At 37.4% G+C, this 18,390-nt stretch overlaps 1 protein-coding gene across 1 annotated transcript in view; it reads right to left on the bottom strand.

Moving 5' to 3' along the window:
- The window catches only part of TBK1 (TANK binding kinase 1), a 49,961-nt gene that overhangs the window by 16,234 nt on the left and 15,337 nt on the right, over positions 1-18,390 (bottom strand). Inside the window, exons 6-10 of the mRNA XM_509194.6 lie at positions 11,470-11,630; positions 5,752-5,862; positions 3,853-4,032; positions 1,384-1,580; positions 371-429 (exon numbers count right to left, since the gene is read on the bottom strand). Of these exons, the coding sequence (XP_509194.2) occupies positions 371-429; positions 1,384-1,580; positions 3,853-4,032; positions 5,752-5,862; positions 11,470-11,630 (708 nt within the window). The remainder of the gene's footprint in view (positions 1-370; positions 430-1,383; positions 1,581-3,852; positions 4,033-5,751; positions 5,863-11,469; positions 11,631-18,390) is intronic.

Raw genomic sequence — 18,390 nt, forward strand, 5'->3', positions numbered from 1 at the left:
TATAGGGTAAGAAAAACTTTTACACAAAATTATTCAAGCTTACACATTTTTATCAGGTTAATTAAAAACACAATAAACCACCAATTTCTAAGAGTTAAAAATAGATATAAATATAATAAATATGTTATCCTTAACATTATCTAAACATGCACTATCTCAATGGAGAGAATTTTCTTATATAATGAATTCAAGAAAGGATAAAAAGTAAAAAAGAAAGACCACAAAATAACTTGGAAAGGGTATCAATTTAAGTGAATAATTTCCTAAGTCATATAGACATACATGAAGACACAATACATGTTATTGCTTCCACTATTGATAGGATACATTAAATTCAGATGTTTACATAGTAATTAAATTAAATACTAACCTTAGCCATGCTAGCATCCCCGTCTAAATCATAACGTGGATGTACTTTAGGGAGGGAAACTGAAATATGAAGTAAAATGAAATGAGAAAGAAAACTTTTTGAAAAAATCACTTTATCCTTTATAGAGCAAACACAATGTCTAAATTAAACATTAGTGGCAAAATCTGTAATGTAGTTTTCGTGATTAAAAAAACACTACTTCAAACAATAATGCTCATTCTCTAACAAATTACCTCAAATATTTCTAAGGAGTTTCATTTTTTCCTTAAATATACACCAACACAATGAGTCCAATGCTTCTCTTTAAATCTACATCAAATCCCAACCTTCAAATAAAACTGTAAAATTCTGGGTGATCCACTTTTTTTTCTACCAGTAGAATGAGTAATTTAAAAGATTCTAAAAATGCAGATCTAATTTTTCTTAGACTCTAAAGCTTGGCACAATGTTCTACACATACTGCACACAAAAAATATTGGCTGAAATTTATGATATAAAAGGTAATTTTGAGTGTTAGCAAAACACTTTTTAAAGAGAGTTACAGTGAAACGTATGACAAATGATTTTATCGTTTTAGGAAACAAAATATTTGAAGTCAAATCATGTCTACAAGGCTTTTTCAATTTTACAATTACTCTCTTTCAACTATAGTAATTTATAAAATTTTAATATTTATGAAAGCTCTACACTAATATTATCATCAGCTTTATAAGGATGACAATCATTTCTACAATGACAGACTTTGTGGATTTTTTTGTTTTTGAGACAGGGTCCCACACTGTCTCCCAGGCTGGAGTGCAGTGGTGCAATCTCGGCTTACTGCAACCTCTGCCTCTTGGGCTCAAGCGATCCTCCTACCTCAGCCTCCCATGCAGCTGGGACTACAGGTGCAAGCCACCATGCCCCACTAATTTTTGTTTTATTTTTTGTAGAGACAAGGTCTCACTATGTTGCCCAGGCTGGCTGTATTTTTCTAATGGCTAGTAAGAACGACAAGAAAAATCCCAACTTACTTTTTTCATATATTAATCCTATGGTATTCAGAGGTTCCCGGCTTACTACAAATATAGGGTTTTCCTCAGTAGTTTTAGGGAAATGTTGTGCCAGCCTTCCAGGTTCTAAGACTAAGCGTCGCCCTTCATAGATAAGTTCTTGATTTGAAGAAATAATTTTGGTTTGTTTATATACCAGTTCATGAAATATAGTAGCACTGTGTGAGAAAAATTCAAAAGGACACTATAACTGGGGATAAAGTGAGAGGCAAAATATTTTAAATGAGTGCAACAACATCCATTTCTAACTCATATCCCTAATATCATAACCAGTCCATATAAACTTGCTTTGTTAATGTGGATACTACAAACTCCATTCCATATAACCTGTCCATACAGTAAGCAATTCTAAAGTATTTTTATGTTTGGATACCTGTGTAATATACAGGATTCTTAATATTTTCTTTCCTCTGTGTGTGTGTGTGTGTGTGTGTGTGTGTTTATGTGAGACAGAGTTTCGCTCTGTTGCCCAGGATGGAGTGCAGTGGCATGATCTTGGCTCACTGCAGCCTCCGCCTCCTGGATTCAAGCGATTCTCGTGCCTCAGCCTCCTGAGTAGCTGGGATTACAAGCATGCACCACCACACCCAGCTGATTTTTGTATTTTTAATAGAGACAGGGTTACGCCATGCTGGCCAGGCTGGTTTCGAACTCCTGGCCTCAAGTGATGCACCTGCCTCGGCCTCCCAAAGTGCTGGGATTACAGGTGTGAGCCACTGTGCCTGGCCAAGATTATTAATATTTTCAAATGGAGAACCAACATAGCAGAGCGGTTTAGAGCACTGACTTGAATCAGATACATGGGTTCAAATCTCAGCTCTTCCACTAACTTCCTATAAAACCGTAAGTGACTTAACTCCTCTGCACTGTTTCCTCATCAGTAAAATGGAAATAATAACAGTACCCACTTCACAGAATTGTTGTGAGGATTAAATGGCTTAAATATGTAAAGAACCAAGAACAGCACTTGTTATGTGACTATATGTTTGTTAAATACATTAATAAAACTAGGTATTTTCAAAATGATGCTTTGGGGGAAAAGACAGCTTCCCCATGAATAGATCAATGACATCAAAAGAAATGTTTCAGCAGCAATATTGTAATTTGGCTCTACAAGCCTCCACTGTGTGACCTTTTAAAAATTTTTTGTTTTTAATTTTTGTGTGTACATAGGAAATGTATATATTTATGAGGTACATGAGATGTTTTGTTACAGACATGCAATACATAATAATCACACCATGGAGAATGGGGTATCCATCCAGTCAAGCGTTTATCTTTTGTGTTACAGAAAATCAAATTATTTTTTTTAGCTATTTTAAAATGTACAATTAAGTTATTATTAACTATAATCACACTGGGTGAGCTTTTTACAAAACATTGACATCACTGTAGATTCACATGCAGTTCTAAGAAATGATGAAGAGAGACACCATATATTCTTCTCCCAGCTTCCCCCAATGGTGACATCCTGCATATAGCAAAGCATCACAACCAGCTATTAACATTGATACACTCAACTTACTCAAATTTCCCCAGTTTTACATGCAAGTATATGTATGTGTACAGTCATGCATTGCTTAATGATGGGAATAGTTCTAAAAACTGCATCATTGTGTGGACATCATAGAGTATATTTACAGAAAACTACATGGTATAGCCTTCTACACACCTAGGCTATATAGGGTAGCTAGCCTACTGCTCCTAGGCTACAAACCTGTACAGCATGCTACTGTACTTAATACTGCAGGCAGCTGTAACATAATTAGAAACAGTATTTGTATATCTGAACATGTCTAAACATAGAAAAGGTACAGTAAAAATATGATATTATAATCTTACGGAACCAGTGTTGTATATATGGTCCATCATTGACCAAAACTTTATATGCAGTTTTATCACATGGGTAGTTTTTTTTAATCACATGGGTGTAATGTGTTTTTGTTTACATAAAACAAACACTGATTATTTTTCCGGAGCCAGGTGCTTTAACCATTATTATGGTTAATAGTAACCATATTATCTGCATAGGGTTATCATAGGCAAATAACCATGCTAACGATGAAGACTTAGGCTTTGATATTTTAACATGGCAGGATAGTACACTTAGCAAAACCTGGCTCGTTTATTGGTAGATGCCATTTGTGGTTATGTGATTATGTAACTTGAAAGAAGGCACAGCAATGAAAGTACTTTTGTAAAACTTACAGTTTAAGAAACAAGCTAATTTAACTATAAATTTTAGAATTATCAATCCTTTTACTCCAAAAATAAGTGAAAAGGAATTTACTAAGCACTTAAATATAATTTTCCATGTGGGAAATGGGTACTTTTGGTGAAGCTGAGGCATCTTTTCTATTTCTTTTCCTAACTTAGGAAAATATTATATAACAGAACATGTTGATATAAGAAGAAAATAGAGATACTTACGTATTATAGCTATGAATATAAATCTTATGAGCTGTCATTTGTTGTAGCGAAAAAATATGAATTACCATTCGGTGAAGTATATCACTAGTTTCTGCAAAAAACTGGTCAAAACCCCAACACTTTTCCTGATCTGCTTCAAGGATGTTTGCAAGAACAGGGGTAAGTAGAACCTGAAGACCCCTAAAATAGTATTGAAAAGTTACTTGAAGAGTGAATATATCATATTCTGTCTAGGTTAAAAAATCATAGTATTTACCAGCAAATCAAAGGAACTGTCATTATTACTATATTAGATTAATTTAAAAAATTTAAAATCTGTCAACTTTTCAGAAAGCTAGGTAACCTTCATTTAATGCCACTCATCAATGAATAAGGAATTATAGCTTTTTTTCTTCTAGAAATGGGGTCTTGTTATGTCGCCCAGGTTGAAGTGCAGCAGCTATTCACAGATGCTTTATGCATTGCAGTCTCAAACTCTGGGGCTCAAGTATCCTGTCTCAGCTTCCTGAGCAGGTGGGATTATAGGTGTATGCCACCGTGCCAAGACCCATTACATTTCTGGTAGTTGTTTTCACGGCTGATTTGTAGTACTTAGAGTTCTTACTATTTAAAACAAGAAAATTATATAATATACTTTCTGGCATCTAAGCAATTTTTCTCAAAGAATTTATAACTTGGTATGCTAAAGACTGATTCGATAGATAATGCCTGTTACCCTCCAGAAATACGCTGCAGTTCAGATCATCAGATTTTTTTGATTCTGAGTTTTGGCAATATAATTATTTACCAGCAAGTGTTCATTTTCTGAGCCCTTTACACTTTATCAGTTTTGCCTGAGATCCCCAAAATGAGTATTTCCTAAATAAAAATTTAACACAAATCACAGTTATAATATTAAATTTCTACTCTCCAACACAATGAATTTCTCTTAGTAATCTAGTTACATGACAATTTCATTTTGGAAACTTTTTAAAATAACACACACACAAAACTGTTAACAATAGTGGTTTTTGAAAATGATTTCAGCATTGGAACTCTTGGTTTAAATGAATTTTCACAGAACCCAACATATAAAATGATAAGTGATATTTTATTAGCTTGTTATATATATTTATTTATTTAAAGTCATACAAAAAGCACCCACAACTTAAAACAGGTGTTAAGCCACTAATTCATAACTTGTGTCCAATTAAGGATTATATAACTACCACACTCAAGAAAAATGGAAGCTAATTCAGTAATCACAGATACTAAATACCGATGCATGTCTTGGCTTTGTTTCCAGAGTGAAATACAAAATAATTTACTTTCTACTTTTAATTTCTTTTACCTTAATTCTTTCTTTGTGGTAACAGGATTCTTAAATGACAATATAATTTTTTTGATTTCTGTCTGTGACATTAAACAAGACCCATATGAACATTTGAAATGCTAAAAAGTACAAAAAACTATTATTTCTCACCCTTTGAATAATTTGAATTTTTTAAAATGAAGATAATACTAAATCTCTTCATTGTTTGCTTTTTACAACTCCAGTTGAGAAATTTACTCATATCTAATCCACTATTTGTTATCCATCAATATGGAGGTCATTACAAAAGATACTAAGGTCCTGAGCATGATCCCTACACTGGGAAGAATTCCAAGACCAGTGATTACCAATCTCAAAAATGTATGCCCTGTGTCCTAATGAAGATCTGGGGAAATTATTCATATAGCAGAGAATAAATCTTTTCACCACCACAAAGACAAAAATCATTTATCAAAGCACATGCTTTGACAATATCTAATTAAAATAAAATCAAACTACACTTCAGTATTTGAGTATCTGTGGTTTTAGGCAACAAAGATTTCAAACACCAAAGTGCAAAAGATGAGAATTAGGTACACCATACTTACCGAGAAAGACTGCAAGAAACAGGCATGTCTCCACTCCAGTCAATTGGTCCATTTTCTGCTTTCTGTACTCCAGATATTGCACCAGAAGGCTTTCCTGTAATTATTTTATACCTTGGGAGGAACAAAAGCAGAATAAAATAAGCAGTTCATTTTTGCATGACTTATTAATGGGCTTTGCAAAAGTATTTCCTCAATTGCACCTACAATTATCTACTAGATGAAACTTTGTGATTGATGCTCACAGGATCCATAAAACAATCAAAATATTTTGAATCTGACTGACTGAAGTACAATAGTGGTTGTATGGTTATTTATATATGCCATAATTAATTTTCATTTGAGATCTCACAGTGCTTTATAACAGCATCTTGATGTTCACAACAAAAATATTAATTTTTCCATCTGAAAAAACTGAGCAAACACAAAATAAGTTGTGTCACAGAATGTCTCTAGACCATGAAAAAAAGCATATAATCCCTCTTACCCATATTATCCAAAGGCACAACTAAAGTTTCTGCAGAATGAATAGTATTCTTTAAAACAAAAAAGATTATACTATATAGAGCACAGTATCAGATTCTTTGCACATTGGAAAACACACATTTGCACATTTTGGAAAAAGCACATTTGTTTAACATTAAAGTAAATGTGCTTTGAGCAAATTAATTATTTTTTTAAAAAACAGAACAAACCACCACAACTGATTTAGACCATTTGCTGCTTCCTCAGCAGTGGCAGCCAGGATTTCTGCCTTAAGAGATTTTTCAAAGAGGAAATTAATGTGAAAAATAAGGTGTGTTCATGTGACAACTATCTAAGAAGTAAGTGCACATGTGTGGGATTAATGCAAAAGAGAAGTGAATAGAATAAATGGCAAAAGTCTTAAGGGAATGCTTACAAGTTTTAAAAAAGTTTAATTTTGATAAGATCCACATATAAGTACATTCATAACATGCAAATGAGATGCTGAGGAATCAGCACTACTATAATGTTGGATGAATATATCTTTCATTAGTAAAGTAAAACAATTATTATTACTGAGTACTTCAATCACCTCTGAACATTCTTTAGCATCAATGTTCATAAAAAGTTGAGTTTCTGTGCTAATAAAATAAAATTCTTCTAATGGTATATCTGCCCACAAGGGTGTCAGATAAAATCATCAGGTATTCCTAGCTGCTTATGAGTCACATGTTTCCTTTATTAGTGAGCAGCACACACTTTTATTTAAACCATTTTTAGGGCAGCAAGAAATGCTGACATTGCTTTAAAGGCTGATACTATCTAGGATGAAAAAAGTATGATTAACTGTTAGGCACAATTTATGTGTAATGAGAAAAACACAAATTATCAGTTTTTATTAATGAAGAGATTTCATTAAAAGGGCAATGACATAAAGCAGGCTCAACAGGATGCTATGCCAAAATCATCAGTACAGTTAAATAGGTGTCTTTTTCCCATAAATATGTACACTGTCCTTGCTGGAAAACACTTAAATACCCAAGTTATAGAAAAAGTAATTGTACCATCTGAATTTGTTTTACTTCCTCCAACCAACAAAAGGAAAAACATGCTTCTCCCTCAATTTTTTGAGAAGAGATTAGATAATTATATTTTTACAGTTGTGATTATTACTTTAAGTCAGGTTTGCTTCATAAAAGATAGGGCCAGGCTGGGTGCGGTGGCTCATGCCTGTAATGCCAGCACTTTGGGAGACCAAGGCGGGGGGCAGATCACTTGAGGCCAGGAGTTCAAGACCAGCCTAGGCAACGTGGTGAAACCCATCTCTACTAAAAATACAAAAATTAGCCGGGCATGGTGGTGGGTGCCTGTAATCCCAGCTATTCGGGAGGCTGAGGCAGGAGGATTGCTTGAACCTGGGAGGTACAGGTTGCAGTGAGCTGAGATCAGGCCACCGCACTCCTGCATGGGCAACAGAGTGAGACTGTCTCAAAAAAACAAAACAAACAAAACAAAAGATAGGGCCAAATATATAAAGGTCTGAGAAATATGTTAAGACCTAAAAGAATGGTTGGACAGGTTAGGCTGTCAGTGGTTGTTATCCATTCACTAAACTCAATATTCTTCACATCATAGTTTTATGTGTATGTGGTCTGGCCTTCTCATGAAACAAGGTTATTCACTAATGTCTTTTAAAATAAAAAGAAGTGTGGTCAATTATGGATTATTTTTATAATTAATTTCACATCTAGAAATCCATCTCTTCCTTGGCTTACAAAAAATGACTTTATACACAGTAATTATTTCATAATAATTATGGCAATACATACTAGGCATAGAAGGAACATATCTCAAAATAATAAGAGCCATCTATGACAAACCAATAGCCAACATCATTCTGAATGGGCAATTCCCCTTAAGAACTGAGACAAGACAAGGATGCCCACTCTCACCACTCCTACTCAACATAGTACTAGAAGTCTCAGCCAGAGCAATCAGGTAAGACAAAAATAAAAGGCATTCAAATAGGAAAACAGGTAGTCAAATTATCTCTCTTCACTGACAATATGATTCTAAACCTAGAAAACCCTAAAGATTTTGCCAAAAGACTCCTAGACCTGATAAATAATTTCAGCCAAATCTCAGGACACAAAATAAATGTAGAACAATCAGTAGCATTTCTATACACGGACAAAGCTGAGACTTTATCAAGAACGCAATCCCATTTATCATAGCCACACACAGACACAAAAATACCTAGGAATACACTTAACTGAGGAGTTGAAAGATGACTACAAGAACTAACACTGCTGAAAGAAATCATAAATGACACAACAAATGGAAAAGCATTCCATGCGCATGGGTTGGAAGAATCAATATCATTAAAATATCCATACTGCGCAGAGCGATCTACAGAATCAATGCTATTCTTATCAAATTATCAGTTATTTTTCACAGAATTAGAAAAAACTATTCTAAATTCATATGGAACAAAAACAGAGCCTGAATAGCCAAGGCAATCTTAAGCAAAAAGAACAAAGCTGAAGGCATCATATTACCTGACTTCAAACTATACTGCAGAGCTACGGTAACCAAAACAGCATGGTACTGGTACAAAAACAGATACACAGACTGATGGAACAGAATAGAGACTCCTAAAATAAAGCCATACATCTACAACCAACATATCTTTGACAAAGTTGACAAAAATAAACAATGGGGGAAAGGATACCCTATTCGATAAATGGTGCCGGGAAAACTAGCTAACCATATGCAGAATAAAACTAGACCCCTACCTCTTACCATATACAAAAATTAACTCAAGATGAATTAAAGACTTAAATGTAAGACCTCAAACTACAAAAATTCTAGAAGAAAATATAGGACATACTCTTCTATACATTGTGTTAGGCAAATAATTCATGATGAATACCCCAAAATCAAATGCAACAAAATAAAAAATAGACAAAGGAGACTTAATTAAACTAAAGAGCTTTGGCACAGCAAAAAGAACTCTCAACAGAATAAACAGACAACCTATAGAATGGGAGAAATTATTTGTAAACTATGCATTTGACAAAGGACTAACATCCAGAATCTATAAGGAACTTAAACAATCAAAAAGAAAAAAACAAACATTCCCATTAAAAAGTGAGCAAAGGACATGAATACACTCTCCTCAAAAGAAGACTATGCGCCGGGTGTGGTGGCTCACGCTTGTAATCCTAGCACTTTGGGAGGCCGAGGCGGGTGGATCACGAGGTCAGGAGATCGAGACCATCCTGGCTAACATGGTGAAACCCCGTCTCTACTAAAAAATACAAAAAATTAGCCGGGTGTGGTGGCACGTGCCTGTAGTCTCAGCTACTCAGGAGGCTGAGGCAGGAGAATAGCGTGAACCCGGGAGGTGGAGCTTGCAGTGAGCTGAGATTGCACCACTGCACTCCAGCCTGGGCAACAGAGCGAGACTCCATCTCAAAAAAAAAAAAAAAAAAAAAAAGACTACGCAAGCTGCCAACAAACATGAAAAAACCACTAATCATCAAAGAGATGCAAATCAAAACTGCAATGAGATACCATCTCACGCCAGTCAGAATGGCTATAAAAAAATAAAAAAAAGTAACAGATGCTGGTGAGGTTGTGGAGAAAAGGAAATAATTATACACTATTGGTGGGAATGCAAATTAGTTCAGCCCCTATGAAAAGCAGCTTGGAGTTCTCAAATAACTAAAAATAGAACTATCATTTGACCCAGCAATCCCATTGCTGGGTATATAACCAAAGAAAAATAAATCATCCTACCTAAAAAGACATGCGCTTGTATGTTTATCCCAGCAGTATTCACGATAGCAAACACATAGAATCAATCTAGGTTCCCATCAATGGCAGACTGGATAACAAAAATGTGGTACATATACACTGTAGAATACTATGCAGCCATAAAAAAGAATGAAATCATATCCTTTGCAGCAACATGGATGCAGCTGGAGACCTTTATCCTAAGTGAACTAATGCAGAAACAAAAAACCAAATACTGTTATGTTCTCACTTATAAATGAGAGCTAAATCTTGCGTTCACAACTTTTCCATCTGTGCTGTGGAGCCCATCATATTGTCTCACCAATCCCAGAAATCAATTCTTGTAATTATCCCACTTATTTAATGCATCAAAGATGGACACAAAGATGGAAACAACAGACACTGAGGACTCCAAAAGTAGGGAGGGAGGGAGACAAGGGCTGAACACTTCTTATTCGGTACCACGTTCACTATCTGGGTGATAGGATCAATAAAAGTCCAAACCTCAGCACTACACAATATACCCTTTTAACTAAACCTTCACACATACCCTCTGAATCTAAAATAAAAATGGAAATTAAAAAAAAATTGTGACAATACATAAATGTGTATACATTATACTAGTAAAACATATCAAGTGTCTGGCCCAAATCTGCAACACTGGAAAAAAAAGTTTAATGTTACATTACTGCCAAAATGTTATTTTTAATTTTCTTTCATTTATTTATTTAGAGACAGGGTCTCACTCTGTCGCCCAGGCTGGAGTGCCGTGGTGCAATCACAGTTCACAGCAGCCTCAATCTCCCGGGATCAGGTGATCCTACCACCTCAGCCTCCTGAGTAGCTGGGACTATGGGAGCATACCACCACCCCTGGCTAATGTTTGTATTTTTTTGTAGAGACAGGGTCTCACTGTTGCTCAGGCTAGTCTTGGAGCTCCTAGGCTCAAGCTATCCTCCTCCCTCAGCCTCCCAAAGTGCTGGGATTACAGGCGTGAGCCACCGCGCCTGGCCCAAAATGTTATTTTTTAAATGGTAAAAGGAATCAGTTCACTTTAGAGTAAGACTGATGTTTGTTTTAGATCTGGTAATGATTCTAATACTCCACAGAGCTATGTATTTTTTTTCAGTTGTATGGGAGGAAAGTGCTGACAAGTATGCAGAGTGAAATAAACAGTGTGCTGAAATAAAGTCTAGAAAGCAGTACATTTTTAATGATGGGCCAAAGACTGAATACCATTTATACTGTGTATATAAGATATTTAAACATAAATATCTTAAACATAAAATTATGCAAACTTTTATAAGGCTGCATTCTTTTTAAAAACCAGGTAGCTTAAAATATCAGAAATGATTGTTAAATCAATTTTTATTAGCATAAACCACTAACAATAAGATGAACCAAGACAGAAATCATTTTTTAAATGCTTCTCTGATTTTAGATCGGGAAACCACTTACATCACTTCTTTATTCCTACGAGGCCCTTCAAAGGGTCTAAATGGCAGTGATCCAGTAGCTGCATGGTAAAATGTTACCCCAATGCTCCAAAGATCAACTGTTGCTCCATATTTCTTCTGATGATCTTTTCTTAGCACTGCTCTCTCATACATATCAGGGTGCTAAGATTAAAAAAAAAAGAAAAAAATCATGAACCTGTGACCCATTTCATTATACAAACAAATGGATACTCAATAATGCTTAGAAATTCTATTTTGTTTTCCTAATAACTTCACTTTCCCAATCTGAAAAGACTATTTCACATCTTCCCCTCCCTCCTCAAACCTCCACCACCACCTCCTTTGATCCTCAATTTTGATGACCCTGCTTCATAATTTAATGTGGAAATGGAAGGAATCAGACCAGCACTCCCTTATGCCCTTTACCAAATACAACCTACCTGAATCTGTGTCCGTTTTATTTTTTTCTCTTTTTTTTGAGATGGGGTGGAGTGCAGTGGCTTGATCTCGGCTCACTGCAACCTCTGCTTCCCGGGTTCGAGCGATTCTCCTGCATCAGCCTCCTGAGTAGCTGGGACTACAAGTGCTTGCCATGATGCCTAGCTAATTTTTGTATTTTTAGTAGAGACAGGGTTTCACCATGTTGGCCAGGCTGGTCTTGAACTCCTGATCTCAAGTGATCCTTGAGGACCTTAAGAGCCTTGGCCTTTCAAAGTACTGGGATTACAGGCATGAGCCACTGCACCTGGCCAATCTGTGTCCATTTTCCAGGCCTACTTTCCAGTCACAATGGAACTGCGCCTATACATGGCCAACTTTTCCATCTGTGCTGTAGAGCCTATCATATCATCTTGCCAATTCCAGAAATCAATTCTTGTAATTATCCCACTTATTTAATGCAGCAATGTTTCCCTCTGTTCTGATTCATTACTTTCTGCTTACAAACATGCTTTAATATCTCCCATTTTAAAAGATCTCTAAATTGACCACAAAACTCCTTTCAACAATTACCCAATTCTCTGCTTCCCACCACAGCAAAACTTCTCAGTACAGCTGTCCATGCTTATTATAACTGCCTTACTCCCTCATCTCCCATTCAGACCTAATGTATTTATCATATGTATGCTTTAACTTCGAAAACTACCTTGGGCCCTGAGCTTCAGATTCATATATCCTACTGTTCTCTCGATATCTAAAAGGCAGCTCAAACTTAACATATCCAAAATTGACTCTTGGTCTTCCCACTTAAACTTGTTTCCTCCTAAACTTTAAGTAAACAATACCACCACATATCTAGCTGCTCACACCCGAAACCTATCAGGCAGCCTTAATTTCTTTGCCTTATCCCTCAAATGCAATCTGTCAGGGTAAGCGCATTTAATTTAATGAAATTAAATTCTCTAGAATCAATTCAGAGGACTAACTTGACTGGGTTCACTGGGGATCTACTGACATTAAAAACACGTCCTTACACATAGGACATATTACACCAAGCTTGTCCAACCTGCAGCCTGTGGGCCACATGTAGCCCAGGACAGCTTTGAATGTGGCCCAACACAAATTCATAAACTTTCTTAAAACATTGAAGTTTTTTGTGATTTTTTAAAATAGCTCATCAGCTATCATTATTTTATGTGTGGCCCAAGATAATCTATCATATTTTATATGTGGCCCAAGACAATTCTTCCAGTGTAGCCCAGGGAAGCCAAAAGATTGGACACTCTGCACTATACCATAGTCACTGAGAACAGATGGAGCTTCTAAGAAATTGTTTAGGAGCTCACAGAACCTAACAGATATTCTGATGGACATTTTGTTCTGCAGAGAATAACCAGTGGTCACACACAGCATGGCCTCCTGCCATCTGCCTTCATGAAAGTTATACACTGGCAACTTGAAGATTTTTGGAAGATAAATCTTGAAAAGTGTACGTATGGACCAAAGTAGAGTTACCACCTAAATGATCCCAAACCAAAACAATTCCTTATGACATTGTAGGATTTAGCTATGGCCCAGGGAACTGGGAACCAGTGTAGGAAATGCTGCTGGGAGGGGCTTCTAAATGATGCAATCTGTGACTCTCACTCCCAAAGGATCACAATCTCTGATTTCTGAGGGTCGGGGTGGTGGGGGGTGCTGGAGATGGGGGTGGGAAAAAGACTCTTTTGAGAAATACATTTTAATGAGAAATCAGAATGCAGACAAGTATAAGACCTGGGTATTGACGTGAGTGTCCAAACATATGCCTACTAGATATATGGGATCTCAGTGGCTTTGCTGGTTCTGTAGCACAGCACATAAAGTGATTATTGTCCAAAGAAGTGATTGCCAAACCTTTGACCTAGCAGCTGGTACTTAGTGTGTAAATAGTGTCATGCCAAAAGTACCTGGATATGTCTGATGCCTTCTGGAATATAAAGCCTCCTGGGAAGAGGGGACACAGTGATTCCAGAAGGAGACAAAGACGGACCTCCTCACACGGTGCAATAATATACTGCCTAATTGGTACAGCTGGAAGCTATTCCCTGGGAGTGATTAACTTGGGGTGGCTTGACACATGCTGGTCTGACACATTTGTGCCCACTGGCTCTGTCCTGATGTGTTACTGGCTTGGTGTTACTGGGCCTGGGCTATTGCATCTGGAAGAAGAGCATAAGGATAAAGCTACTCCAAGGTTTTCAGGATTATATTACTGAGATGATATCCATCATATTAAAAACAGTAGAAGAGACAGGGTGTGGTGGCTCACATCCTGTAATCCCAGCACTTTGGGAGGCCAAGGTGGGTGGATCGCTTGAGGTCAGGAGTTTGAGACTAGCCTGGCCAACATGGTGAAACCTCATCTCTACTAAAAATACAAAAATTAGCTGGGTGTAGTGGCACACACCTGTAATCCCAGCTACTTGGGAAGCTGAGGCAGGAGAATTGCTTGAATCCAGGAGGTGGAGGTTGCAGTGAGCTAGGATGGCACCACTACACTCCAGCCTGGGCAACAGAGTGAGACTCTGTCTCAAAAGTATACATATATATATATAGACACAAAAATATTAGCCAGGTGTGGTGGTGTGCACCTGTAACCCCAGCTATCTAGGAGGCTGGCACATAAGAATCACCTGAACCTGGGAGGTGGAGCTTGAGTGAGCTGAGATTATGCCACTGCACTCCAGCCTGGGCAACAGATTGAGACTCTGTCACAATAACAAAAACAAAAACAAAAAACAGTAGAAGAATGTTTTCTTTGGACTTTAACATACAAAAGAGAGAGAATTTAACATCTGGGTTGTAGTTCCTGGGTGCTTCAAAACGAGGGAAGTTTCCAGTTAAATGTAGAATATAGCTAAGCTGCTGAGCCTTAGACTATTATTTATCTCATTCTGGTGCACTGTATTTGAATATTTCCCATTCTGAAATAGGAAATAAATAGAATGGAGTTAAATTTCAGCCTAGAGTACAGCACAGACTTGGAATTAATTTATTTAATGTTTTGCTCTTCCTGTTAAAAGTCTTAGAGGCAAAAGCTAAACTGTGTTCCCAGGAGGTTACATGAAAGATTAATAGTTGGTATTGGGGGAGCAACCTCATGAAGGCTGGTACAGGACTGCTGTTTGCTTGTTACAGTGATTATCATGATTGGAAAAGGTGGAGACCAGACACTGAAGGACATACTGCAGTATATGTGACAGTTCTGAAAAATGATCCTCCTATATATAGCCTGAATGACTTTGGAATATTCTGCCAGATACTTGTGCAAGTGAGAAACCTATTTCGAACTCCATTTTATATATAACAAAGTATTTTTGCACAGCTTTTCCAAGAATGTAACTATATTTAAATTTACTTTGTTTAGTTAGAAACTTTACCAAAAATTGTTCACTACTTTGGAAAATCATGTCAATAACAATACTACCATTTGTGATGTGATTCACTAATACAACATGAGTTATCACTGCACTTGTATTCAAAGTAGTATTACATATAGCTGCAAGCATATATCACTACTTAATTTGTTTGCTCATGAAGCTGTTTCTAAATTTTTACATATTAAATATCTATTATTTTATTATAAAATATGTTCCTTTACATTATTAAGATATGCTATTTTAATTAGGTGTGCAGGTTTATAATATTATCTAGGAATTTCATTTCAAGATACTGAAGGGAACACTACAAAATATTTATTATAAAAAGGGGGTATTGGTCTGACAGGGTTTAAACTACTAGCCTGTCTGATCTGGCTAGCCCCCTGATCACTTCTTCAATTCTAAGTCCTTCCACTTGCCTCTTTACTCACTAAATTCCAGTAAAACTGCCATCTTTTCTGTTTCTCCAACTCCTGAGGTCATTCTTGTCTCCAGGCCTTTACAGCTGCTGTTTTCTCTGGGCCTGATGGAACCAGACTGAAGCCCAAGAACATTCTTAGAGCAGTAAACCTTGGCAAGCAGTGCCCTCCTGGGAACGGTAGTGTCCTGAGCATTCATCTACTGTGGCTTTGGCTATGACAGGTGTGGGCTCCAGAGACAAGGAGCTGGGCCTGGTGAACTAGCTTTTAGAAATAGGCTGTTCTTACAGAAAGTGGGGTTGGGGAAAAAAAAAAGTACTGGGTGAGAGAAAGAGAAAGAGAGAAATTGAATTTTTGAACAAGTTATCTAATCATTGAATTTGAAGGACATGGGCTTGAGCTTGCTACTGGAAAGGAGGCAGTCTGGAAGAACATGGCCTTGAGCTATTTATTGGAGGCTCACTGCTCTAAGAGAAAAGACAAGGGGAATGTCTGAACTGGGGAAAGTGAAGGAATCAGGAAGTTGCCTTGTACCAAAGCTCTGGTGTGAATTCAGCAGTGTTGCTTCTAGAAGCAGAAAGCATGGTCTAGCCAAATATAACTGAGAAGACCACCAACAGAGAAATGAGAATGAAGATGTGTGTTGACTCAGTCACATGTTGAGGCCCAGGAAGAGACAAAAGGATAATAGCAAAAGCACAAATGTCATGTAGGACGGAGAAAGGAGCAGGAAGGGGGTGATTTCTTCTTGTCTAATTCTGCTTGGTGTTCTCGGCAGGCTAAGATGAAAGTCCCTGGTTTTGTGGAGCTTACATTCACGTGGAGAATTCAGGATATGAAGCCTGATTCCACTCGCCAGAAACGTCTGAGTCCTGCCTCTGTTCCAGCCAAGAGTCTCAGGAAGCTTGAAGGTGAATTCATTACAACTGTACTTCCCTCTGCTATCTAGATTCTATGACACATTCTCCAGATCCACAATGACAGGGAGTTCACTGTATCACAAAGCAGCTCATACGTCACAACTCAGACAGCCAGAGGACCCCATAGGCATCCTGGGCCCTCAACAACACAGGTTGTAGGGGAGAGGAGGCTAGACTGATGCAGTAGGGTTCAGACTGATGTAGTAGGTTAGACTGATGCAGTAGGTTCTCAGCAAGCAGAGATGGAGGGAACTGCCGAGGAGTATGAGGACTGGTGGTTGAGTTTCTTTTCTGCAGGGTGAGGTCGCTTTCACAGGGCCAGGGAACGGCCACAGAACAGCAGTCAGAACGGTGTGCCTGGCTTGCTTCTTTTTATCATTTCAGTGTCAGTTCATTTAGTCCTCAAAGGAGGCTTTCCCAGGCTATCTTTCTCCTGCTAGTCACTCTTTATCTTATTACCTTAATTTATTGTCTTTGCTAAACTTTAATGATCTGAATTTACTTTACTTACTTGTTAATTGTCTTTTTTCCCTACCAGAATGTGGGCTCCATAAGAGCAGGAATACTGTGTATCTAGTTCACCATAGAAGTCTGAGCACCTAGAACAGTATCTGGTATATAGTAGGCACTTCATAAATATTTGTGCAATGAATGAATAAAATCCATTTTTAGGTACTTTTTTTTTTTTTTTTTTTCTGAGACGGAGTCTCGCTCTGCCACCCAGGCTGGAGTGCAGTGGCACGATCTCGGCTCACTGAAACCTCCACCTCCCAGGTTCAGACAATTCTGCCTCAACCTCCCAAAGTAGCTGAGATTACAGGCACACGCCACCACACCCAGCTAATTTTTGTATTTTTAGTAGAGATGGGGTTTCACCATGTTGCTCAGGCTGGTCTCAAACTCCTGAACTTGTGATCTGCCCACCTCGGCCTCCCAAAGTGCCGGGATTACAGGCATGAGCCACCATGCCTGGGCCAGGTACCTTTTTTTAAAAAATTAAGAGACAGAGTCTTGCTTTATAGCCCAGGCCAGATTGCAGTGGTGCAATCATAGCTCACTGTTGCCTCAAATTCCTGGGCTCAAGGGATCCTTCTGCCTCAGCCTCCTGAGTAGCTGGGTGTACAGATGTGAGCCACCATGCCTGGCTAATTTTGTAATTTTTTGCAGAGATGGGGTCTTGTCATTGTGCCCAGACTGGTCTTGAACTCCTGGGCTCAAGCAATCCTCAGCCTCCCAAAGTGTTGGAATTAAAGGCATGAGCCACTGTGTCTGACCCATTCTTAGGTACTCTTATCTAAAAGATCATCACATATATCTACAGATCAATTTGAGGTTACCAATTGTTAGGATAACAATTTAAGACATTTAGTTCATGCCAGACTTAGAATAATCTGAATAAAGCTACAGGGTGTGGTAGATATCTTTCATCTTATAAAATTACAACAGCACAATCCAAATGCAAAAAAGCCATTGATTCTATGACTTTTAAGACAAAACCCAGAGCCATGAATAATCAGTGAGCTATATATATTAAACTTCCTGATTACATGTTAGAAGTATTTACTTTTAAGTATATTTTCTTAAGTATTTCAAGTATTTACTGACTTTACAAAAACACACCTACATAAACTTTTTGAACTACAGAGCTTTTCTAGCTTTCTAAAATTTCAAGTTAGATCTTCTCAGGGGCATTTTGTGTGTGTGTGTTTCTAACAATGGTCCT

This window comes from Pan troglodytes, chromosome 10 (assembly GCF_028858775.2).
Source record: "Pan troglodytes isolate AG18354 chromosome 10, NHGRI_mPanTro3-v2.0_pri, whole genome shotgun sequence".
Classification (NCBI taxonomy): domain Eukaryota; kingdom Metazoa; phylum Chordata; class Mammalia; order Primates; family Hominidae; genus Pan; species Pan troglodytes.